The sequence below is a fragment of the Entelurus aequoreus genome, linkage group LG06, assembly GCF_033978785.1.
Source record: "Entelurus aequoreus isolate RoL-2023_Sb linkage group LG06, RoL_Eaeq_v1.1, whole genome shotgun sequence".
In the NCBI taxonomy this organism is placed as follows: Eukaryota; Metazoa; Chordata; class Actinopteri; order Syngnathiformes; family Syngnathidae; genus Entelurus; species Entelurus aequoreus.
The window spans coordinates 42,709,948-42,737,852 of NC_084736.1; the positions used below are offsets into that span (position 1 = coordinate 42,709,948).

The window sequence follows — 27,905 nt, forward strand, 5'->3', positions numbered from 1 at the left end:
ATTTTTCCACCTGTGGCCGGGCCAAGTGATTAGGACACCTGATTCTCATCATTTGGATGGGTGGCCAAATCCTTTTGGCAATATATATATATATATATATATATATATATATATATATATATATATATATATATATATATATATATATATATATATATATATATATATATATATACACATACATACATATACTGTATATATACATACATACATACTAGGGGTGTGGGAAAAAATCGATTCAAATTCGAATCGCGATTCTCACGTTGTGCGATTCAGAATCCATCCATCCATCCAATTTCTACCGCTTATTCCCTTCGGGTCGCGGGGGGTGCTGGAGCCTATCTCAGCTACAATTGGGCGGAAGGCGGGGTACCCCCTGGACAAGTCGCCACCTTATCACAGGGCCAACACAGATAGACAGACAACATTCACACTCACATTCACACACTAGGGCCAATTTAGTGTTGCCAATCAACCTATCCCCAGGTGCATGTCTTTGGAGGTGGGAGGAAGCCGGAGTACCCGGAGGGAACCCAGAATCGATTCTCATTTTGAAAAAAATCCATTTTTTTAAAATGTATTTATTTAAAAAAAAATTGTTTTATTTTTTTTAAATTAATCAATCCAACAAAACAATACACAGCAATACCATAACAATGCAATCTCATTCCAAAACCAAACCCGACCCAGCAACACTCAGAACTGCAATAAACAGAGCAATTGAGAGGAGACACAAACACGACACAGAACAAACCAAAAGTAGTGAAATAAAAAAGAATATTACCAACAACAGTATCAATATTAGTTACAATTTCAACATAGCAGTGATTAAAAATCCCTCATTGACATTATCATTAGACATTTATAAAAAAAATTAAAAAAGAACAATAGTGTCACAGTGGCTTACACTTGCATCGCATCTCATAAGCTTGACAACACACTGTGTCCAATATTTTCACAAAGATAAAATAAGTCATATTTTTGGTTCATTTAATAGTTCAAACAAATGTACATTATTGCAATCAGTTGATAAAACATTGTCCTTTACAATTATAAAAGCTTTTTACAAAAATCTACTACTCTGCTAGCATGTCAGCAGACTGGGGTAGATCCTGCTGAAATCCTATGTATTGAATGAATAGAGAATAGTTTTGAATCGGGAAAAATCGTTTTTGAATCGAGAATCGTGTTGAATTGAAAAAAAAAAATCGATTTTGAATCGAATCGTGACCCCAAGAATCGATATTGAATCGAATCGTGGGACACCCAAAGATTCAAAGCCCTAATACATACATACATATATACATACATATATATATATATACATATATATACACATACATATATATATATACATACATACATATATACATACATACATATATACAGTACATATATATACACTTACATATATATATATATACATACATATATATACATATATATATATATATACATATGTACATACAGTATATATACACAATTGTATACATATATACATACATATATATATTTATACACATATATATATACATACATATATATGTATGCATATATATACATACATACATACATACATACATAGATATATATGTATACGCATATATATATATATATACATATATACATACATATATCTATGTATACATATATCATACTTGCCAACCTTGAGACCTCCAATATCGGGAGGTGGTGGGGCGTGGTTATTTACCACTAGAATTCACCAACTCGAGTATTTCATATATATATATATATATATATATATATATATATATATATATATATATATATATATATATATATATATATATATATATATAAGTATATATATATATATATATATATATATATATATATATATATATATATATATATATATATATAAGTATATATATATATGTATATATATATATATATAAGTATATATATATATATATATATATACTTATGTATATATATATATATATATATATATGTATATATATATAAGTATATATATATATATATATATATATATATATATATATATATATATATATATATATATATATATATATATATATATATATATATATATATATATATATATATATATGTATGAAATACTTGACTTTCAGTGAATTCTAGCTATATATATATATATTTATTTTATTTACATAAAAGAAATACTTGAATTATCTATCCATTAGATGGCAGTATTGTCCTGTTTAACTTCTCTGTTCATGACTGAGAAATCATTTCGGCCACCGTGTTCAATGGAGAAGTCTGTTCTACATATTTACAGGCAACATACACCTTCCCCTTCGAACTGTCCTGGATGAACTGAAATTCTTGTTTCCATTCGTTTTGGAACTTGCAAGCGTATTTATATTGTGGTAAAGCGGACGTGAGAATAGGCTGTCCCCACTCAGTCTCAGGTCCGCATTGAGCTGGAGGGGGCGTGGCCTCCAGCTCCGGCTGAATACCGGGAGTTTGTCGGGAGAAAATCTCTGCCGGGAGGTTGTCGGGAGAGGCGCTGAATAACGGGATTCTCCCGCTAAAAACGGGAGGGTTGGCAAGTATAACATATATATATATATATATATATATATACATACATATATATGTATACATATATATGTATACATATACTGTATACATATATATATGTATATACATATACATATATATAAATACAAATATATATATATATACATACATATATATATATATATATATATACACATACATATATATATATATACATATACATATATATACATATACATACTGTATATATACATACACATATACACTATATATATATATATATACACTATATATATATATATATATATATATATATATGTATATACACTATATATATATATATATATATATATATATACATATATATATATATATATATATATATATATATATATATATATATATATACAAATATATATATACACGCACACACACACAAATCAAATCAAATCAACTTTATTTATAAAGCACATTTAAAATTTACCACAGGGGTAGCCAAAGTGCTGTACAATGGGCAGGTTAAAAGATAACACAAGAGGAACGAGCAAGCACAACACAACACAAACAGAGCACGACAAAAAATAAATAAACATTATCTCTTATATATCTATATATCTATAATATATATATATAATACATATATATATATATATATACAATATATATATATATATATATATATATATATATATATATATATATATATATATATATATATATATATATATATATATATATATATGTATACCATTATAATTATATATGTTTCATAATTTGTGCTATATTTTGTATGTCTTTGTATATTTGTTTACATTATGCTATATGTGTGTATAATATGTCAAAAATGTATTTTATAATATTTTTATGTTTGCAACAAATGTATATACATCTTCATTATATATATATATATATATATATATATATATATATATATATATATATATATATATATATATATATATATATATATATATATATAACATCCCCCTATAATTATATATATTTTATAATTTGTTCTATATTTGGTATGTCTATGTAATGTTTGCATACATTTTTGCTGTATCTATATATTTAAAAAATCTATTTTATATATGTTTGCAATAAATATTTTTTGTTTATGTTTTTCTTTTTTTGCAATATTTTACTGTTTTTGTATACATTTTAACATAATTTTGGAACACTTCTATTTGCAATATTTTTCCCACAGACATGTCATCTGGGCCTCCAGCGACAGCGGCGCGGCGACATTCCCCGGTCTAAGCGACGCGTGCTCCAGAGCCATGTCGTCAGACAAGCCCAGCGACTGGGCTGATGCCCATTACCACGTGTCGGTGGTCAGCCAGGCCATAGAGGGCGCCGCACATATGCTGCTGGACGTCATATAGACGAAGAAGAAGCAGCTCTGACATGTACTGTAAATGCACCGTGATCACTTCAACCACTTCCTGTATGATGTCATGTGACAGGAAGAGAGATTTTCTTCTAGAACTACCCTAATAAAATTATTTTAACATTTCATTCAATAACTGTGGACATGCAGAGGGAGCTGTCTGCTGACTTGGTTCTATGGTTATCATAAATGTTGCTGCATGCTTTGAATGGGAACAAGTAGTGCCATCTGGTGGACAAATATGGAAAAATAAATATTGAAGACCAGTTGTCCAAGTTGAAAAGTAAACAAATATAAGGTTATGTGAAGATACATTTTTTGTAATGAGGAACAAAAGTTTTTGTGTAGTGTTTTTTTTTTTTTTTTCATGAAAAAATTAAAATAATAAACGTGAATCCACTGTGTACTCATATGGACCTTTATTAGCACATTGCGCCAACAACATAACATGAGTATAACAAAGTCTCTGGTAACTTCCTGTCTGCCCAATACATAAATAAAAAAATCACGTGGAAAAATATATAAATGACAAGAACCAGCAATTCCACACTACTGTCATTACGAATGTTATTTTTCAACAGCTGAAATAAAGTTGTCACTTTGGACCAGACCTGGGCATTCTGCGGCCCGCGGGCCGCATCCGGCCCTTTGTGCGTCCCTGTCCGGCCCGCGTGAGGCCAATTATAAATTACAAAATAAATTTTAAAAAGTATCTATGTCGAGTGTGCAATACAACGGTGCTGCTTTTGTTTTGAAAATCGTTATTTGTATTACTTCCGTGTGGACGTATGCGTGTGCGTGATTGTGAGTGAATGTGAACAGCTGCAATCATTAATTACAAAAAAAAGTTGAAAAAACATCTATGTCGTGCGCGCAATACAACTGTGCTGCTTTTATTTTGAAAAGTATTATTTATGGGCGTGTGTCAGTGTGTAACCTGCGAGTGAAGGTGCACATGCAGCGACAAGTGATGCACGGTTTACACCCGAGACGCTAAAAAGAGAAAAGTTGATGACGAATGGATGGACATGGACTGCCATGCAACGTTCCCTCTAAGGTGCATGCCTGCGCAATTGCGCACTGCTCAAGCGTCTGCTGCGCGCAGCAAATATATGCCGCGCACCAAATCAAATCCCATCTGAATTCTAAACAAAATAAACATATTTATTCTATGTAATTTTGCAATGCAACTTTGAGTGACAGTGACAACAAGTGGCCCTAACGGTGTTTGTCAACACCGTTCAATTGAACACCGTTCAATTATTGTAACGTCTATCGAGATGCTTCGAGGCCAGGAATTATATCGATCACTTTATTGAGCAAAACTGTTTATATTCGGCCATAACCACACCAAAAACATAAGTAAAACACTTCTATCTCGAAAAACTAGTCATTTTCTGCCGTACAAACCAGGCCAAAACCAACTTGTCATCTGTCACCAACACGCATAGCACTAAACCACTGGTGCGTTTATGGCCACACAAAAAGTCGGACAACTCAAACATCACACAAAGTTACACCATGACTCCTCAGTCATACGTGTGCTTATTTTACTGTCATTTATTATTAATGTTAATTTATTTATATTAGTCATGGAATGCTGTTACATACACTATGTTGAAGTATTACTATTATTATTAATTATTATTATTATTTATCTTACGGTATATTTCAAAAATAATATTGAGCAAAATTTAATTGAAATATTGTCGATGTGGCCCTCCAGCAGTGCTCGGGTAGCTCATGCGGCCCCCGGTAAAAATTAATTGCCCACCCCTGCTTTGGACCGTCAGATAAGCCTCCTGCATGTTTGTGTGCCCGAGTCGACTCACAAGCTCCTCCTCTCCCTCTCCCTCGCCTCCCTCTGCCCAACGCGCTCTGATTTTCGTTGCTATGGTAACGTTTACATGCCTTCAAAATAAGATGCAGATACAACATTAAAAACGAATATAAATTGCATGAGATTTTTAACTCACCGTAACGCTAAATCAATGAGAGCCCTGAGCTTGTTTCTCTGCAACGAGACGGTCCCAACTGAGGGTATTGGGAGACAAAGACACCCGAAGTGTGCTTATGTCCAGTCTGCTACGTTGTTTTGTTTTGGTGGCTGTCACTGCAGAAATCCCCGCTTCACACAGATAGGATGTTGGAAATGGCAACAGTGTTTTCAGTGCTGTGGTGGCGATCTCGGGGTATTCTGCCATGACTTTAATCCAGAAAACAGGCAGAGTTTTTGTCTGAAATACACTTTTAAGGGTGCCGTCATTTGCGATCTGCAGCATTTGATTTTCTTCTTGCACAGACATGCTGGATTCATCTGCTTTGTTGACAAATGGGTCGCGGATCCATTCCTTGGCAGTTCGTGGGTCTTTTGAAGTTGGGAAGTAGCGCTCAAACTCTTTTAAAAGCACAGACAGGTGATCGTGCAGCAGCGAGTTGAATGAAGGCGCAGGCTCAGTCTCACGCAAAAACCCCGCCAATGTTTGAAACATGTCCAGGTTTTTGGGGTTGGTGCACTAATTGTAAGTGTATCTTGTGTTTTTTACGTTGATTTAATAAAAAAAAATATATCCAAAAAATAAAAAATAAAAAATAAAAAATAATAACAATTAAAAATTCTTCTGCGGCCCGGTACCAATCGAGCCGGGCCGCGGCCCGGTGGTTGGGGACCACTGCTTTAGCCTGTTCGTCTTGGTTTTAATGCACCTGTAGCGCTTCCCAGAGGGCAGCAGGTGGAACAGGTCAGAGCCAGGGTGGGTGCTGTCCTTGATGATGGCACTAGCTCTGTTGAGGCAGCGGGAGGTGTAGATGTCCATCAGAGAGGGGAGAGGGCGGCCGTACCAAATATATGCTTTGAGGTGTAGCAAAATTGGCTAAAAAAGTTAGCTTGTTAACAGTTAACATTTGTCAAGCACAAAAGTATGTAACTCTAAAGGTATAAAGTTAGCATGCTAATATTAGCATGCTAACAGCATATACCAAGTTATATGCCTTACAGGTGTAAAGCTGCAAAATAATTGGTTAAAAAAAAGTTAGCATGCTAATGGTAGCATTGTAAAATAGTAAAGGTAGCATGTTAACTGTTAACATGGGTCAAGTACAAAATTATATGACTGGAGTATACGGCTGCAAAATTTGTATAAAGATAGCATGTACCAAGTTATATGCCTCAGAGGTGTGCGGCTGCAAACTAATTGGTTGAAAAAAGTTAGCGTGCTAATGGTAGCATTCTAACATAGTAAAGGTAGCACGTTAACTGTTGACATGGGTCAAGTACAAAATTATATGAGTAAGGTATACAGCTGCAAAATGAGTATAAAGTTAGCAAGTACCATGTTATATGCCTCAGAGCGTACAGCTGCAAAAGAACTGGCTAAAAAAAGGTTAGCATGCTAACATACTAAAGTTAGCATGTTTCAAGTTCCAGGTGATATGAGTCAGAGGTGTGCAGCTGCAAAATTGGCAAAAAAAAAGTTAGCATGCTATCATTAAAATGCGTATTAGTTACACACACTGTATATGCATTCATTGCAGCCAAAATAGCTTGAACATATAGAAAGTAGAAGAACAATATTCATCCAAAAACAAAAGGCTCGACAAAGATCATTCTTGCCAGTCGCAAAGTTTATTATTATTTTTATTATTTACAGACTTTTTCCCTGTCATTAAATACCCCCCCCCCCCCCCATTCCCCCCCCCCCTCACAAGTCAGGAGAGAAAAGGTCGTCAGGCAGAAAAAAAATACACACTACTTACTTTGTGCAGCATATTGCTTTTTAAGACATTTGCGAAAAAATTTTCAATAAATTAAAAATACTACTGGGTTTTTTTGTTTTTGTTTCTTTCTGTCTTTCATTGTTCTGTTCTGAACAGAAACTAAAAATATAAAATCTTTTTTTTTTTCTTCTTTTTTTTTCTTTTTATTTTTTAAAGAAAAAAGTAGCACAGTGTCCCTCAGTCTGGCTACATAACAGGAAGTGGATGTTGCATCTTGGTGTCACATGGTACCAGACTCCTGGCGTGTTTACATTGGGTTGAGGATGGCTGACTGGAATTTGAGTTATTATTATTATTATTATTAATATTCATGTTTGTGTGGCATGTGCAGGCAGAGTGAAGGACAGTGTGATACGGCACTGGAGGAAAAACTGTTGAAGTCACAAGGCATGCAAGTTAAAAGTGAGAGTCGCCATTTTGTGTCTGTGCAGAAGACTCCTTCAGTCAAGTGTGTGTGTGTGTGTGTGTGTGTGTGTGTGTGTGTGTGTGCGTGTGTGTTCTTGTATTACTACCCTTCTTGGGACACCAACAAGGAAAAGTCCTTTGCACCCGTGGTGGTGAAATCTATCAAAATGAGGGTGGTCCCAAAAAGGAGGAATTTCTCAAATTGACTGTGTGTCGGTTTTAAAAGTGCTCCCCCACTGGTCAACATATGAAATAAAAAGTGTGTGTAAACATTTGAAGTGCTCTCCCTCTGGCCAACATATGTGATAACAAGTGTGTGTAAGAAATTGAAATGCGCCCCCCTTTGGCCAAAATCGATAAAAAAAAAACCAAAAATATTAATTAAGATTAAAAAACAATTACAAACAAAAAAAATGTCATAAAAGCTTACCTTTTTTCTATTTGCATAGTATGTATATATTATTAATGTTGTAAATACAAATCTTTATATATCTACAATGGGTGGTTCTAAAGAGGGAGGCATTTTTCAGAGGTCCCAAGAAGGTAAGAACTACAAGAAAGTGTGTGTTCCTTTATACACACCAAAGTGTCTTCGTAGGCGTTTGGCGTCTCCTCCTCAAGTCTTTGTGGCGGTCCCTCCTCTTCCAGGAAGCACAAGGTGTTCAGGGAGCTCTTTGGGGGGCGTGGCTTGTCACACACGCGGGGAGTACTTGGGGTTACTTGGCACCTCGGTGAAGGACTTCAGCTCGTAAGGGATCCCCGTGTCCACTTCCACGGGTTTGCGGGAGAATAGCAGCCGGATCTCGTTGTGCAAGTAGATCTTCCCAGATTTGGAGCTGTGGAATCTGAGGAAGAAACAAAAATGTTATCAATTTCTGATATCAGCAAAGTAGCAGGTGATATTGGCTTTAATCAGTCAGACGGAAGGTAACATGGTAGGATACTAGAAGCTGGCAGCTACACATCAGCCAAGCACACAATAGCACACAAGCTCGACAAGCGTAATAATAAATGAACAGTGTGAAACAGGATTTTGTCAACATAAACAAGTATCGCATGATTAGAGTTGCATAATAGTGGGGTGAATCTCTGTGATTTGATCCAAGTCCGATTCCTGGGGTGATATTCAATTCAGAATCGATTCTCCATTCAACACGACTCTCCATATAGAGTTGATTCTTGCAATGTATTGTTTGGAATAATTATTACCATGAAACTTTTTCAAAACAGGTTAAAGGTTAGAAAAGATTCTTCTGGTTGAGTGGAGATGGCCTAAAAATGTATTTTTAAAGAACAATTCTTATTTAAAAAAATAAACCAAAAAAACCCCCAAAAAATAAAATAAAAACAAACAGATACACACACACACACACACACACACACACACACACACACACACACACACACACACACACACACACACACACACACACACACACACACACACACACACACACACACACACACACACACACACACACACACACACACACACACACACACACACACACACACACACACACACACACACACACACACACACACACAGTCGTGGTCAAAAGTTTACATACACTTTTAAATAACATAATATCATGTCTGTCTTGAGTTTCCAATAATTTCTACAACCATTATTTTTTTGTGATATAGTGATTGAAGCACATACTTGTTGGTCACAAAAAACATTCATGAAGTTTGGTTCTTTTATGAATTTATTATGGGTCTTTTGGTAGCCATCCACAAGCTTCTCGTTGAGTTTTTGACCACTCCTCTTGACAAAATTGGTGCAGTTCAGCTAAATTTGTTGGTTTTCTGACATGGACTTCTTCAGCATTGTCCACACGTTTAAGTCAGGACTTTGGGAAGGCCATTATAAAACCTTAATTCTAGCCTGATTTAGCCATTCCTTTACCACTTTTGACATGTCTTTGGGGTCATTACCCTGTTGGAACACCCAACTGCGCCCAACACCCAACCTCCGGGCTGATGAATTTAGGGTGTCCTGAAGAATTTGGAGGTAATCCTCCTTTTTCATTGTCCCATTTACTCTCTGTAAAGCACCAGTTCCTTTGGCAGCAAAACAGGCCCAGAGCATAATACTACCACTACCATGCTTGACCGTAGACCGGGTGTTCCTGGGATTAAAGGCCTCACCTTTTCTCCTCCAAACATATTGCTGGGTATTGTGGCCAAACAGCTACATTTTTGTTTCATCTGACCACAGAACTTTCCTCCAGAAGGTCTTATCTTTGTCCATGTGATCAGCAGCAAACTTTAGATGAGCCTTAAGGTGTCGCTTCTGGAGCAAGGGCTTCCTTCTTGCATGGTAGCCTGTCAGTCCAAGGCGATGCAAAACACGCTTGACTGTGGACACTGACACCTGTGTTCCAGCAGCTTCCAATTCATTGCAGACCTGCTTTTTGGTGGTTCTCGGTTGACTCTTGATCATGCTGACCAATTTTCTTTCAGCAGCAAGTGATAGATTGCGTTTTCTTCCTGATTATGGCAGTGACAAAACTGTGCCATGCACTTTATACTTACGTACAATTGTCTGCACAGTTGCTCTTGGGACCATAAGCTGCTTTGAAATGGCTCCAAGTGACTTTCCTGACTTGTTCAAGTCAATGATTCGTTTTTTCAGATCTGTGCTGAGTTCTTTTGACTTTCCCATTGTTGTGTTTGTAACCGAGTCTAATGACTGCATCACATGAGCCCTATTTAAATGGGCTCAGAGAAGTCAACAGGTGTTGTCAATCATAATCACTCACATGAAGTTAAGAGGCCATGCCATGAAGCTAATTTGATTTGATTGTAACCTTTCTACATCACCAAAATTGATAATGTATGTTGCTGTATGTAAACTTTTGACCGAGCAGATTTGGTCACTTTTTCAGTAGACCCATAATGCCGCTGAGATAGGCTCCAGCAACCCCCGCGACCCCAAAAAGGGACAAGCGGTAGAAAATGGATGAATGGATGGACTTTAATATCCATATGAATACCCCATCAGAACTTTCGTGCGTGGCGCTCCAGACTATAATTGATAGCTGTGGTCTTACACAAATAATAAATGAACCCGTGCATCGCAACGGTAATACGATAGATCTAGTGCTTGTCAGGGGTGTCACCACCTCCAAAGTTATTCTACTCCCTTATAGTAAAGTAATGTCTGATAATTACCTTATAAAATTCAAAGTTCTGACTCAGTCAACAAGCTAATAATAATAATAATAACTGCTATAGCAGCCGCAACATTAATGCTGCCACAACGATGACTCTTGCTGACCTACTGCCTTCGGTAATGGCACCATTCCCAAATTATGTGGGCTCTATTGATAACCTCACTAACAACTTTAACGACGCCCTGCGCAAAACCATTGATAGTATAGCACCGCTAAAGCTAAAAAGGGCCCCTAAAAGGCGTACCCTATGGTTTACAGAAGAAACTAGAGCTCTTAAATTATCATGTAGAAAGCTGGAAAGCAAATGGCGTGCGACTAAATTTGAGGTTTTCCATCAAGCATGGAGTAATAGTTTGTAACTTATAAACACATGCTTACCTTAGCTAAAGCTAATTACTACTCAAATCTCATCCGCCTCAACAAAAAAGATCCTAAATATTTGTTCAATACAGTAGCATCGCTAACCCAACAAGGGACTCCTCCCAGTAGCTCCACCCACTCGGCAGATGACTTTAGGAATTTCTTTAATAAGAAAATTTAACTACCGGTAATTAGAAAGGAGATTAAAGACAACGCATCTCAGCTACAACTTGGTTTTATTAACACAGATACGAATGTATATACGACGGATATGGCCCTCCAAAATAGTCTCTCTCTTTTTGATGAAATAACATTAGAGGAACTCCTACGGCGTGTAAATGGGATAAAACAAACAACATGTTTACTTGACCCACTTCCTGGGAAACTTATCAAGGAACTGTTTGTAATATTAGGACCATCAGTGCTAAATATTATAAACTTATCACTTTCCTCTGGCACGGTTCCCCTAGCATTCAAAAAAGCGGTTATTCATCCTCTGCTCAAAAGACCTATCCTCGATCCTGACCTCATGGTAAACTACCGGCCGGTGTCCCACCTTCAGTTTATTTCGAAAATCCTCAAAAAAAATTGTTGCACAGCAGCTAAATGAACACTTAGCGTCTAACATTCTCTTTCAATCCGGTTTCAGGGCAAATCACTCCACGGAGACAGCCCTCGCAAAAATGACTAATGATCTATTGCTAACGATGGATGCTGATGCGTCATCCATGTTGCTGCTTCTTGATCTTAGCGCTGCTTTCGATACCGTCGATCATAATATTTTATTAGAGAGTATCAAAACACGTGTTGGTATGTCAGACTTATTGGGTTGAGTTTTTTCTTGCCCTGATGTGGGATCTGAGCCGAGGATGTCGTTGTGGCTTGTGCAGCCCTTTCAGACACTCGTGATTTAGGGCTATATAAGTAAACATTGATTGATTGAAGTGGAGTTGTTATTCATTCTTTTTCGCAAACCATCTGGAATGCACTTGTACTGTCTTTAAGTTGAAGTGGAGTGGTTATTCATTTTTTTCGCAAACCATCTGGAATGGACATATTATGCTTTCTTTAAGTTGAAGTGGAGTGGTTATTAACTTTTTTTTTCGCAAACCATCTGGAATGGACTCATGCTGTCTTTAAGTTGAAGTCGAGTGGTTATTAATTTTTTGCGCGAACCATCCAGAATGGACTTGTGCTGTCTTTAAGCTGAAGTGGAGTGTTTTTTTTCACGAACCATCTGGAATGGACTCATGCTGTCTTTAAGTTGAAGTTGAGTGGTTATTCCTTTTTTTGCGAACCATCTGGGATGGTCTTGTACTGTCTTTAAGTTGAAGTGGAGTGGTTATTAATTTTTTTCACAAACCATCTGGAATGGACTTGTGCTGTCTTTAAGTTGAAGTGGAGTGGTTATGATTTTTTTTTCCCGTGAACCATCTGGAATGGACTTGTACTGTCTTTAAGTTGAAGTGGAGTGATTGTTATTATTTTTCGCGAAACATATGGAATGAACTCATGCTGTCTTTAAGTTGAAGTGGGGTGGTTATTAATTTTTTCCCGCGAAGCCTAACGGCCACAATAATTTATTAAGTTCAGCGCATGTCGCAGTCAATGGAATGATGCAGACACGTTTGTTACTGGATGCTTTCTAATACTGGATACGTTGTATGTGTGAGTAATGTACAACTATATTCATGACACAAACACCACACTGAAAATAGAGCAATGGCTCCTCACTGATATCGGTAATCGATATCAGCCTATCCTCAAGGCTCCAATATCAGTGTGGTATCAAAAGTGAAAAGGTAGTATCGCGACACCCTTTCGTCTGTACCAACTTTTTGTGGTGATTTGTCAAAACATATTGATATTGGAGCTTTGAGCATTGGATGATACCGATGTCAATTTGATACGATATCAGCCCACATCATGCGTACATGTATTGTTTTTTTCAGTGAGCAATGTTAGAAAAGGGGCAGACAGTGATGCGGACACGTTTGTTATCGGATACCTTCTAATACACTTCCGCCTTGAGGACTTTGCATGTGTAATAACTATTTGGTACTTGTTTATATTAACGAATGTGCTGTTTTACACTGCAATGTTGTTCAAATATTATTACATATGTCTAGCTTGTGGTGCTATTGTGTGCCTAGCTGTTGTGTAGCTGCTAGTAGCCTATAGCCTAGCATGTTTACCTTTTGTAAAAGACTTGACTAAAATAAAATAAAAAGACCAACCTTGTGTGTTTATTGGATGAAAGCCGATATTATCAGATACTTTTTGCTAATACTGTATCAGACCGATATCAATATCAATATCAGCTCGGGACACCCCTACTTTCGATACCTCCTTTTAAGTCTAATATTTGCTCATAAGAGTATTGAAGACAATTGAAGCATAACGATTGATGGTTGACATAGAAAAGGAACAAAAGTAATAATGGGTCTAATCATTTGTCAAATAATAAATATGCAAGTGGTTAAAACCAGCTTCTTCTACATCCGCACTCGACCTACCTGAGATGTATCAGGTAGCAGAGAATCTTCCTGCTCTCTAGCAGCCCGTGTTTCTTCTCCTCCTCCTCCTTCCCCTCCTCCACGGGCATCAGGAAGATGCGATGGCGCAGGAAGGTCATGTGATTGGTGGGCATGTCGTCCAGGTTGTACGTCACCAGGAACATCTTTACCACAGTTTTGTTGGGGTTGAATAAGGTCTGCGGAGGACAGAGTGGACTTAGTCTTGGTCCCAGCTCGGTATTCTAGGGTTGTACGGTATACCGGTACTAGTATATTATCGTGGTACTAATCAATCAAAAACGGTTCTATACTCTGTTTGGAAAGTACTGGTTACTTATTTTAAAACATTTCTTTTTAACATTGCTGGTTTTACGAGCAGATGAGCATGTTCGGCAGCGCACACACACTGAGTACTTACAAGCAGACGCAGTGTGTAGACAGAAAAGAGAGAATGGACGCATGTTGGCCTAAAAACTAAAGATAAAGGTGAAGTTATAACACTGAAACGCCCTCAGACAGAGGTAATTCAAGACATGGCGAGCTAGCTAGCGGCTAACGTCCTTCCGCAGTCGGCAATGTTTTAGCAACTTCTAAATCACTAATCCTGGCCTCCATGGCGACAAATAAAGGAAGACGAGGAATAGCTAAACATGCTTCACTACACACCCTAGGAGGATACAATAGCTCACCGGCGTCACCGCTAACAAAAGCTAGCGCCCCTGAATGTAAACAAATGCCATGGTTGCATCTACATCTGACATCCACTGTAATGATACCAAGTACAAGAGCATACCTTGTCGATACTACTATGATTACATCGATATTTTTTATCGTCACAAAATCTTTTTTCCTTTTTTAAAAATCTATATTATGTTTATAAAGTCAGGAAATACGTCCCTGGACACATGAGGACTTTGAATATGACCAATGTATGATCCTGTAACTACTTGGTATCGGATCAATACCTACATTTGTGGTATCATCCAAAACTAATGTAAAGTATCAAACAAGAGAAGAATAAGTGATTATTACATTTTAACAGAAGTGTAGATAGAACATGTTGAAACAGAAAATAAGCAGATATTAACAGTAAATGAAAAAGTAGATCATAATATTTTTTTACAGTTTGTCCCTCATAATGTTGACAAAATAATAGGATGATAAATGACACAATATGTTACTGCATACGTCAGCAGACTAATTAGGAGCCTTTGTTTGTTTACTTTCTACTAAAAGACAAGTTGTCTAATATGTTCACTATTTTATTTAAGGACAAAATTGCAATTATAAACATATGTTTAATGTACCCTAAGTTTGTTTGTTAAAATAAAGCCTATAATGACATTGTTTGGGGTCCCCTTTATTTAGAAAAGTACCTAAATACATTTTGTTCTAATGAGAAGTTGTGTGTTCCTCTTTGTGTTGAATCTATCTCCATGCATTAACACACACTGCAAATAGGAGGAAGCGGGTCATTGGAGGCTACTTCAGAATCCTGGTAGTGAGGTGAGGGTGTGTGGAAAGGGGAGCTCACCACTTGAATGGTCCCTGCTTTGGGTATGTTGTAGCCTTTCTTGCCAAGATGCTCAAGGGAGATCACACCCTGAAATAACAAACAATACACTTTAAAAAATGACTGGGCAAGCCAAATTGCACACTTTCTACGTCACAGGCCGAACACGAGTAACTGACAAACAATTTTCAATGCCAGCAAAGTATTTGACTCAAAAACTGCTCTATCGTACAGTATAGGAATTAAGACTCCAATTTTCCTAAAATGTGCTAGCTTGATGCTAATATACATTGGCTTTACTGTTGACATGCTACTGATTAGCAGCAGCAGTGGAACGATGATGACAAATGTCAGTTTTACGTTTGGAACTAACATGACAGACATTTCTGTGTATTGCATTGTGTTTGGGTCTGTTATGAAAATAATTTTTAAATAATATTTTGTAACCGGCTGTGTTAAATATGATACAAATTGAAAATCATATATGGAAAATATATATATATTTTTTTAAATATTCAGAAGGACCAATAAAATCTCCAATTTGAAATAATTGGAATTTTCTGTCAATTATTTAGAGGGTTAGGAATTGTGAATAATGGACAAAACAAGAGCAGTTCTCCTTTAAAGCTGATTATTTTGTACTTTTTTCCTGGATCTCTGTTCTGTATGATTGACAGAAGTTTCACAACAAAAGTTTTAAAGTTATTATTACAATGGTAGAGTTGACTTCACTGACCAGGAATGGTGAGGGCGCGCTGTGCTCGGACATGTCGTAGTATGTAACCTGTACGGGTAAAGTGACGTGCTGCGGGCAGTAGGAGCCACTGGCCCCGATCTCCGCTGTGAAGCCCTCGATGCAGCCCGATGGTGAGAAGCGGTCCTTCAGCATCGACTCCTGGGACACAAACCACACAGGAAACATGGTCAGGAACAAAGATGACAGAAGCAATACAAACTACTGTTGCTGCCATTTGACTCTTTTTGACCGCAAACTTAAAATGATTACCTTATTTTCCGGACCATAGGGCGCACCGGATTATAAGGCGCACTGCTGATGAATGGTCTATTTTCGATCTTTTTTCATATATAAGGCGCACCGGATTATAGAGCACAATAAAGAAGTCATATTATTATGATTTTTTTCTAAATGTAAAATACTTCCTTGTGGTCTACATAACATGTGATGGTGGTTCTTTGGTCAAAATGTTGCAAAGATGATGTTTTACAGATCATCTTCAAGCCGCTTTCTGAAAGTCGCTTCAGGATGCGCCGTTTTGTGGGCGGTCTTATTTACGTGGCTCACCTTCGACAGCGTCTTCTCCCCGTCATCTTTGTTGTAGCGGTGTAGCGTGAAAGAACGGCAGTGGAAGAAGTGTCAAAAGATGGAGCTAACTGTTTTAATGACATTCAGACTTTACTTCAATCAATAACGGAGCAGCATCTTCTCATCCGTGGCTCACTAGTGCAACAACAACGCCGGAAATGTGTCCCGTAAAAAACCGTCCGACCGGAATGCTCTAATACAGGGGTGGGCAATTAACTTTTACCGGGGGCCGCATGAGCAACCCGAGCACTGCTGGAGGGCCACATCGACAATATTTCAATTACATTTTGCTCAATATTATTTTTGATGTATACCGTAAGATAAATAATAATAATAATAATAATAATAATTAATACTTTCATTTAACCTAGCTTAACTTTATACCAAAAGCACTGCTTTGGAAATCATTTGTACCCCTTTCAGAGATCACATTTAGTTCCCCTTAAACATCCTCATGTTGCACAATGAAATGTAAGCCTAGGATGAAGTGTGCATTCCTGTAACTTTCTCTAGTAACAGCATTCCATGATTTATATAAATAAATTAACATTAATAATAAATGACAGTAAAATAAGCACACATATGACTGAGGAGGCATAGTGTAACTTTGTGTGGTGTTTGAGTTGTCCGACTTTTTGTGTGGCCATAAACGCACCAGTGGTTTAGTGGTATGCGTGTTGGTGACAGATGACAAGTTGGTTTTGGCCTGGTTTGTACGGCAGAAAATGACTAGTTTTTCGAGATAGAAGTGTTTTACTCATGTTGTTGGTGTGGTTATGGCCGAATATAAACAGTTTTGCTCAATAAAGTGATCGATATAATTCCTGGCCTCGAAGCATCTCGATAGACGTTACAATAATTGAACGGTGTTCAATTGAACGGTGTTGACGAACACCGTTAGGGCCGCTTGTTGTCACTGTCACTCAGAGTTGCATTGCAAAATTACACAGAATAAATGTGTTTATTTTGTTTAGAATTTAGATGGGTTTGATTTGGTGCGCGGCTTATATTTGCTGTGCGCAGAGGACGCTTGAGCAGTGCGCAATTGCGCAGGCGCGCACCTTAGAGGTACGTTGCTTGGCAGTACATGTCTTGTTGAAAACACGGCATTCGTCATCAACTTTTCTCTTTTTAACGTCTCGGGTGTAAACCGTGCATCACTTGTCGCTGTGCACCTTCACTCACAGGTTACACACGGACATACGCCCATAAATAACACTTTTCAAAATAAAAGCAGCACAGTTGTATTGCGTGCACGACTTAGATTTTTTTTCAACTTTATTTTGTAATTTGTGATTGCAGCTGTTCACATTCACTCACAATCACTCGCGCATACGTCCACACGGAAGTAATACAAATAACACTTTTCAAAACAAAAGCAGCACCGTTGTATTGCACACTCGACATAGATACTTTTTAAAATGTATTTTGTAATTTATGATTGGCCTAACGCGGGCCGGACAGGGACGCACAAAGGGCCGGATGTGGCCCGCGGGTCGCAGAATGCCCAGGTCTGCTCTAATAACTAAAGTTCCTTGGGTGAAAAATGTAAACTCACTACACTGGCATGTTTTAGTGCTTTCATGGTGAGTTTACTGACAGCCATAAGTAATCATTTTACACTACATTATATTAGAAATGGCAACAGCGGAGGATGAATGTCCCATAACAAGAAGATAGAGAAAAAGAAGGCGTGCGCAAATTTTCAGAACTTATGCATATCCCAAATACAGATCAGCAGGTACCAGAAGGTAAGAAATGTTGCTTTTGCATAATATTGTGAAACAAAACGCCAGATATGTCTTACCTTATACACACACACCATAATAATACTCCTATGTTGAAGCACAGTAAAATCCATCAAGCGGTGCGGCTTCATAGCTTACCAAAGTCGGTCTAAAACATTTTGATAGATTTTTTAGTGCCGTGTGTAATGTTTTATATTTTTAATGGAACATATAAAAAGTTGGTGTTGTTTACTTGAGTCATATTGCAGTCTACATGTATCTCTTATGTGTGACTGCCATCTTCTGGTCACACTTATCATTACACCATGTACCAAATAAAGTTGCTTTAAGGTCGGTAAGCACAACCAGAATTATTCCATACATTAGGCGCACTGTCGATTTTTGAAAAAAAGAAAGGATTTTAAGTGTGCCTTATAATCCAAAAAATGCGGTACTTACCCCAGGAATCGGAATCGGATGGAATCGTTAGGTGGCCAAAGATTCCCGCTCCAACTGGTTCTTACCTCAAAGTTGCCTAGAAGTGACCTGCTGATGGAAGAGGAGGGCCATCTGGAGTGGGCCGAGGTCCTGCACTCAGCATGTCTGCCGCTGCGCAGCTGCCTGCAGAACACAAGCAGCACAGACCTCAGATCAGTCAGGTGAGCCTCCGCTCATTTCCAACTTTGCATTCAGACACAAACCACATGCGCCTGAACACACCATCTTCTTTCTTTTTTGTGTTTTTGTCCCAGCGTCCCTCACCTTTTTAGACGTGCGGCGCTCTTCAGTCGCCTCCCTGACCTGGTGCAGTCTGTGGCACACTAAACACAAAAGGAAACCATGTTGGAACTTTTCGAAACTTGCGTGTATTGATAGAAAAAAAACGAGTTACAAAAGCAAAAAATCCTGGAGTGTTTCTTTTGTGGCGTGACGTATTGTCGTACTCGCTGGCTTGTTGTGAAACACCAACAAACGATTACCGCCACATCCCTCATGGTAAAAGTGACCCTGCGCTACGTCATCGCCGCCACACTTTGTCACCCTGGCCTCATTGCGTTGTGGCCCGACACGTCATAAACTCCCATCAAAGGCAAAGTAGGGTTGTCCCAATACCAAAATTTTGGTACCGGTACCAAAATGTATTTCGATACTTTGATACTTTTCTAAATAAAGAAGACCACAAAAAATGTCATTATTGGCTTTATTTTAACAAAAAATCTTAGGGTACATTAAACATATGTTTATTATTGCAATTTAGTCCATAAATAAAATAGTGAACATACTAGACAACGTGTCTTTTAGTAGTAAGTAAACAAAGACTCCTAATTAGTCTGCTGACGTATGCAGTAACATATTGTGTCATTTATCATTTTTATTTTGTCAACATTATGAGGGACGAACTGTAAAAAAATATTATGATCTACTTTTTTATTTACTGTTAATATCTGCTTATTTTCTGTTTCAACATGTTCTATCTACACTTCTGTTAAAATGTAATAATCACTTATTCTTCTCTTGTTTGATACTTTACATTAGTTTTGGATGATACCACAAATGTAGGTATTGATCCGATACCAAGTAGTTACAGGATCATACATTGGTCATATTCAAAGTCCTCATGTGTCCAGGGACATATTTCCTGACTTTATAAACATAATATAGATTTTTAAAAAAGGAAAAAAGATTTTGTGACGATAAAAAATATCGATGTAATCATAGTAGTATCGACAAGGTACGCTCTTGTACTTGGTATCATTACAGTGGATGTCAGATGTAGATGCAACCATGGCATTTGTTTACATTCAGGGGCGCTAGCTTTTGTTAGCGGTGACGCCGGTGAGCTATTGTATCCTCCTAGGGTGTGTAGTGAAGCATGTTTAGCTATTCCTCGTCTTCCTTTATTTGTCGCCATGGAGGCCAGGATTAGTGATTTAGAAGTTGCTAAAACATTGCCGACTGCCGGATTGCTCTGTACCTGTGAGCTCTGCCCACAGGTACAGAGCTCCTGTGGGCTCTGTACCGAGGATGTCGTTGTGGCTTGGCAGCCCTTTGAGACACTTGTGATTTAGGGCTATATAAATAAATATTGATTGATTGATGATTGACTAGATACGCTCTTGGAGTTGGTATTATTACAGTGGATGTCAGATGTAGATCCACCCATGGCGTTTGTTTACATTGAGGAGCGCTATATTTTGTTAGCGGTGACGCCGGTAAGCTATCGTATCCTCCTAGGCTGTGTAGTGAAGCATGTTTAGCTATTCCTCGTCCTGCAGTGATAATGATAGTTGTATGAAACTTACTTTATTTGTCGCCATGGAGGCCAGGATTAGAGATTTAAAAGTAACTAAAACACTGCAGACTGCAGATGGATGTTACCTGCTAGCTAGCTAGTCATGTCTTAAAGCACCTTTTCCTGAGGGCGTTTCAGTGTTATAACTTCACCTTTGTCTTTAGTTTTTAGGCCAAAATGCGTCAGTTCTCCCTTTTCTGTCTTCACACTGTGTCTGCTTGTAAGTACTCTGTGTGTGTGCGCTGCCAAAGATGCTCCTCTGCTCGTAAAACCAGCAATGTCATGATGTGACGACGCGCCGTCATGCCCGTTAAAAAAATTAATTTAAAAAATGGGGAAACGGTACTTTTAAAACAGAGTATAGTACCGTTTTTGATTCTTTAGTAGCGCGATACTATACTAGTACCGGTATACTGTATAACCCTAGTACGACTGCCTATGATGACGGTGATGTCATCACTTCCAGCCCTTGCCTTCCCTGGCGTCTCTTCACTTTTGAACCCGCCACGTCTATTGTCACGCCGCCCGTGGAAGCCTGTACTCCGAGCTCTTTCTGGTCTTCCATGTGCTCTCCTGTTGACTTCCAGAACGCGTGTATGAGAGGATGCGTGTGCCTTTGTGTGTGTTTCTGTGCATGTGTTGGAGCCCACTCAACCTGGAACAATGGAGGCTGTGGAACATGTCAATGGGCTTCATTCTGGAGATACTCTTGCTTGTTCCACACAGTTGGCATCTTCCACTTTGCAATATAATGTAAGTAAGGATGGCTGCCGTCCACTATTGAACCGATACGATACCAATTCCCTATACCAATTTCTGGTACTTCTGTGTGCTATTCTTTTAAGTTATATTTAAAAACAAGATGATTGTGATAACTGTGCGGTCCAGTTGTTATATCTTGTTTTCTGATTACATCCGAGTGTGACATTAGATGGCAGTACTGTGTTTAACTAGGAAGTGGCTTTTTTCCAGAAAGCTGATCACGTCATGTTGCGCCCTACAAAGTGTTTATACTGTACGTTTCGTGTTCGTTACACACCAGCTGTTTGATTGTAACATTCATCTTAGTTGTAGTTTTCATAGCCAAATTTGGAGGCGTTGAAATCGCCATGTATAAATCGCAAATGCTAACAATAGCCTGTCTATGGCAAACCCAATCTTATCTTCGAGCTAGCATATTTTGAAAGGGTGAAGCCTTTGTAAGTAGGGATGGCTGCCGTTCACTATTGTACCGATACGGTACCAATTCCCCATACTAATTTTTGGTGCTTCTGTGTGTTATTTTTTAAAGTAGTATTTAAAAACAAGATGATTGTGATAACTGTGCGGTCCAGTTGTTACATCTTATTTTCTGATTACACCCGAGTGTGACATTAGATGGCAGTACTGTGTTTAACTAGGAAGTGGCTTTTTTCCAGAAAGCTGAACGTGTCATGTTGCGCCCTACAACATGTTTATACTGTACGTTTTATTCTTATTACACACCAGCTGTTTGATTGATTCATAGCCAAATTTGGAGGCGTTGAAATCACCATGTATAAATTGCAAATGCTAACAGTAGCCTGTCTATGGCAAACCCAATGTAAATTAGCTGCAAGCTAGCATATTTTGAAAGGGTGAAGCCTTTGTAAGTAGGGATGGCTACTGTTCACTATTGTACTGATACGGTACCAATTTTTGGTAATTCTGTGTGTTATTTTTTAAAGTAATAATTTTAGATGGCAGTAATATCTTGTTTAACTAGGAAGTGGCTTTTTCCAGAAAGCTGAACATGTCATGTTGCGCCCTACAAAGTGTTTACACTCTACGTTTTGTGCTCGTTACACACCAGCTGTTTGATTGTAACATTCATCTTAGTTGTAGTTTTCATAGCCAAATTTGGAAGGGTTGAAATTGCCATGTATAAATCGCAAGCGCTAACAGTAGCCTGTCTATGGCAAACCCAATGTAAATTAGCTGCAAGCTAGCATATTTTGAAAGGGTGAATCCTTTGTAAGTAGGGATGGCTACTGTTCACTATTGTACTGATACAGTACCAATTTTCCCGATACCAATTTTTGGTAATTCTGTGTGTTATTTTTTAAAGTAATAATTTTAAATGGCAGTACTATCTTGTTTAACTAGGAAGTGGCTTTTTCCAGAAAGCTGAACATGTCATGTTGCGCCCTACAAAGTGTTTACACTCTACGTTTTGTGCTCGTTACACACCAGCTGTTTGATTGTAACATTCAACTTAGTTGTAGTTTTCATAGCCAAATTTGGAGGGGTTGAAATTGCCATGTATGAATCGCAAGTGCTAACAGTAGCCTGTCTATGGCAAACCCAATGTAAATTAGCTGCAAGCTAGCAGATTTTGAAAGGGTGAAGCCTATGTAAGTAGGGATGGCTACCGTTCACTATTGAGCCGATACGGTACCAAGTCTGGATACCAATTTTTGGTACTTCTGTGTGTTATTTTTCAAAGTAATAATTTTAGATGGCAGTACTGTGTCGGCTATCTTGTTTAACTAGGAGGTGGCTTTTTTCCAGAAAGCTGAATGTGTTGCGCCCTACAAATTGTTTATTCGGTACGTTTTGTGCTCATTACACACCAGCTGTTTAAATTAGCTTCAAACTAGCATTTTTTGAAAGGGTGAAGCCTTTGTAACTAGGGATGGCTACCGTTCACTATTGTACCGAAACGGTACCAATTCCCGATATCAATTTTTGGTACTTCTGTGCGTTATTCTTTAAAGTAATATTTAAAGACAAGATGATTGTGATAACTGTGCGGTCCAGTTGTTATATCTTGTTTTCTGATTACATCCGAGTGTGACATTAGATGGCAGTGCTGTGTTTAACTAGGAAATGGCTTTTTTCCAGAAAGCTGAACGTGTCATGTTGCGCCTTACAAAGTGTTAATACTGTACGTGTTGTGCTCATCACACACAATCTGTTTGATTGTAACATTCATCTTCGTTGAAGTTTAAATCGCCATGTAGAAATTGCAAATGCTAATAGTAGCCTGTCTATGGCAAATCCAATGTAAATTAGCTTTGAGCTAGCAAATTTTGAAAGGGTGAAGCCTTTGTAAGTAGGGATGGCTACCGTTCACTATTGTACCGATACAGTACCAATTCCCGATACCAATTTTTGGTAATTCTGTGTGTTATTTTTTTAAGTAATAATTTTCGATGGCAGTACTATCTTGTTAAACTAGGAAGTGGCTTCTTCCAGAAAGCTGAACGTGTCATGTTGCGCCCTACAAAGTGTTTATACTGTACGTTTTGTGTTCGTTACACACCAGCAGTTTGATTGTAACATTCATCTTAGTTGTAGTTTTCATAGCCAAATTTGGAGGCGTTGGAATTGCCATGTATAAATCGCAAGTGCTAACAGTAGCCTGTCTATGGCAAACCCAATGTAAATTAGCTTCTAGCTAGTATATTTTGAAAGGGTGAAGCCTTACTTTGTATTTGAATGTTTCTACCAGGCATACTTGCTTTGTTGGAGTTGAAAATGGCAACATTACTCAGAGGGAGTTTGACTGAGTCCGCCCTGAGTGCTGCTTGAGGGTTGATTACGAGGAGTGAAACGATTGAAAACTGAACACCGCAGGAAATACGAGTAAACTGAAAAACCTAAATAATTTTGAGTTATAGTTTAAAAAAACAATCAAAATAAATAAGACATTTTCCCTTTCTACCAGTGTTGGCTGATACCGACATTGATCAGATACGATATTATCATGGATCAAACATACTTTTATTATTTTGTAGTGTGGAAACTAGTCAAACAGAGAACAATGGTGTATATATGAAAAACAATAACCTATTTATTTATAACTGTCTGAAACAGACCTATGCTGTTTTTAGGTTGAAGTGGAGTGGCAATTGACTTTTTTTTGGGGGGGGGGGGGACGACACCTAGTGGCCACGATAATTTATTAAATCAAGTTCATTGCATAGTAAGTTGAATGATGCAGACACGTTTGTTACTAGATACTGTTTAATATGCTTTGGAGCCTTTGTATGTGTAAGTAATATGTAACTAACTATTTTTGATATTTGTTTATTTTGACAAATGTGCTGTTTTACACCTATCGCCGAAAGAACTGAACAAAACTGCAACATTTGACCAACTTTGTAGATTTCAATAATTATGATTATGAATAGTATTTATTCAAAGTTTGTCTGTGTTCTAAACAAACATACTTTACAAAGTGGGCTGCACAATTCAGAGTGGGCGCTGACCTTAGGGCGGTCCCTCGCCGAAGGGAGAAGGTGGTTCCAGTACGGCGCAGCTTTGGCATCTGTGCTGCGACACGAAGCCGGTCCCAAGCCGGGGGCCAGCAGTGACAGCCTGCTCCTCTTGGAAGTGGAAGGTCCCTCGTCCTCCGAGCAGGACTCCACGGCTTCGCTGGGGGACAGTAACCTCTTCTTGGCCGGCCAGGGGCCCGCAGAGGATAGCCGGTGGCCGCTGTTGCTGGGAGTCTTCTCCCAGGAAGACAGTCCGTGGCGGGAGGAGGAGGCAGCCTGGGTCGCGCTCCGCTCCGGGGGAGAGGATTCCAGTCCGATGTCCCACTCCGTGGCCTCTCCCGGTTCTTGCAGTTCCGCGTGGTGCGGGGGGGAGAAGGGCCCTGGCGGGCTCGTGGGGCTGGCAGGACTTGGGGTCTCGTAGGTGGCCATGTCGTATAAATGCGGGCTGGGCTGTCCTCCGGTCGTGCCATTGCTACAATTCTCACTTCCGGGGCTCCCGAGCGAGTAGGTGGGTGTGCGGCCCCCATTGGGGGCGTCGGCTTTGACCGAGCTTCCGAGAGAATACGCCTGGTCACAGTGGTGCCCGTGAGGGTCACACATTGGAGGGGATTTTGGCGAGAGGGGGACGGGCCTGTCGTGATTGTGCTGAGCTGGACGCCGGGAGGGGTTGTGGTTTGGGGAGAGGGGAGGAGATCTGGGCAGTGCCCCCTCCTCAGAGTCTCTGTGCTCCATTTGTGTGCAAGAATACAGAGAACCAGACCCACCAGAGCCCTTGACTAAGCCCACCCCCACCGCTGGCCCACACAACACTCCCCCCTGGAATACTTCTATGTCGGAACAGTCTGCCACAAGGGGGCGCTTGTGAGTCAACTGGGGCTCCTCCAGCCCCCGTTTTACACCCAAGCGAACAGGCCTCTGTTGAGCATCGCCTTGGGCGTCCGTGGTTGTCGAAAACCCGCCCAGCTGGGAGAAAATGGAGAGCTGGTAGACCTTTTGATGGCGCAAGTCCTCTTGGTCAAAGTGTCTGGCGGCCCCCGGTCGAACCCCCGGGTCCGGGCCCTGCGCAGGGGCCGTGGGGGGAGGTAGATCGCCTTCGTGGGCCGGAAGCTCCCGTGGAGCTTTCTTGTGGGACAGCTCCACGTGAATGTGCCGCATGTTTGCTCTGCTGGAGGACCAGAGTACTGCGTGTTCGACGCCAAAGGGCGGAGACGTGTGTGAAGACCTAAAGTTCCTGGTGTGGGGCTGCCATACAGCCTCAAGCAAGACGATGAGTGGCCAAGCACCTGAAAGGAAGAACAAACATTCAGCCAGCTGCATTTACAAACCCTGTTTCCATATGAGTTGGGAAATTGTGGTAGATGTAAATATAAACGGAATACAATGATTTGCAAATCCTTTTCAACCCATATTCAATTGAATGCACTACAAAGACAATATATTTGATGTTCAAACTCATAAACTTTATTACATCAACGTGGCTTCATAGTAAAAGAGTGCGGGTACTAGACTGGCCTGCCTGTAGTCCAGACCTGTCTCCCATTGAAAATGTGTGGCACATTATGAAGCCTAAAATACCAAAACGGAGACCCCCGGACTGTTGAACAACTTAAGCTGTACATCAAGCAAGAATGGGAAAGAATTCCACCTGAGAAGCTTACAAAATGTGTCTCCTCAGTTCCCAAACGTTTACCGAGTGTTGTTAAAAGGAAAGGCCATGTAACAAAGTGGTGAACATGCCCTTTCCCAACTACTTTGGCACGTGTTGCAGCCATGAAATTCTAAGTTAATTATTATTTGCAAAAAAAAAATAAAGTTTATGAGTTTGAACATCAAATATCTTGTCTTTGTAGTGCATTCAATTGAATATGGGTTGAAAAGGATTTGCAAATCATTGTATTCCGTTTATATTTGCATCTAACACAATTTCTCAACTCATATAGAAACAGGGTTTGTGTGTGTATATATATATATATATATATATATATATATATATATATATATATATATATATATATATATATATATATATATATATATATATATATATATATATGTGTGTGTATGTGTGTGTGTCTGTGTGTGGGTGGGTGTGTGTGTGTGCATGTAGAGAGAGAGAGAAAGAATACATACATACACACGCACACATTTTCTACTGTATATATATATATTTCTTTTTATTTTCTTGTCTTGTCAATGACAATTTCCCTCTTTGTCCTTTTTTCCCCCTCCTTCTTTCTGTCCCCTCTTGCTCAGGTCCTGCTGGGCCAAACCATAAATATATCCAAACATTTAAAAAAGCCAAATACAAATAAGACAACAGGAGAAGTATCCTACACTTCTCTTTTGTAAAGTAAATCTATACATCACGCTTTTACATCAACAATGTGATTTGCCTGAGTGGCTGAACAGGACAAATAAAAAAAAAAATCTGAATTATAATTGTTTTATAAATATTTAAATGTATTCTTCTATTTATTTATTTTTTACTCAGGATTACATTGTGGACACTGGCGGGCTGTAGTTTGGGGGCCCCTGTAGTAAATAATGGTATCATATGTGTACATATTGTATCTGCTGGTGTAGTTATGTTGGGGTTGTGAAAAAAATAAACACATATTTAAAAAGGCCAATACCGATAAAAAAGGGCCGATACC

At 38.7% G+C, this 27,905-nt stretch overlaps 2 protein-coding genes across 5 annotated transcripts in view; one reads left to right on the plus strand and one right to left on the minus strand.

Moving 5' to 3' along the window:
- Positions 1–4,264, plus strand: part of naaladl1 (N-acetylated alpha-linked acidic dipeptidase like 1) — a 42,595-nt gene extending 38,331 nt beyond the window's left edge. The window contains exon 19 of the mRNA XM_062049523.1: positions 3,737–4,264. Coding sequence (XP_061905507.1) covers positions 3,737–3,914 — 178 coding nt within the window. The 3' untranslated portion in view covers positions 3,915–4,264. The remainder of the gene's footprint in view (positions 1–3,736) is intronic.
- Positions 4,265–7,622: 3,358 nt separating this feature from the next.
- Positions 7,623–27,905, minus strand: part of LOC133652225 (atos homolog protein B) — an 86,640-nt gene continuing 66,357 nt past the window's right edge. For all 4 annotated transcript variants that reach the window (XM_062050737.1, XM_062050738.1, XM_062050735.1 and 1 more), the window contains 7 exons: positions 25,246–26,534; positions 19,483–19,541; positions 19,245–19,341; positions 16,406–16,564; positions 15,691–15,759; positions 14,157–14,353; positions 7,623–8,946 (listed from right to left, as the gene is read on the minus strand). In XM_062050737.1, the coding sequence (XP_061906721.1) occupies positions 8,793–8,946; positions 14,157–14,353; positions 15,691–15,759; positions 16,406–16,564; positions 19,245–19,341; positions 19,483–19,541; positions 25,246–26,406 (1,896 nt within the window). In that variant the 5' untranslated portion in view covers positions 26,407–26,534 and the 3' untranslated portion in view covers positions 7,623–8,792. The remainder of the gene's footprint in view (positions 8,947–14,156; positions 14,354–15,690; positions 15,760–16,405; positions 16,565–19,244; positions 19,342–19,482; positions 19,542–25,245; positions 26,535–27,905) is intronic.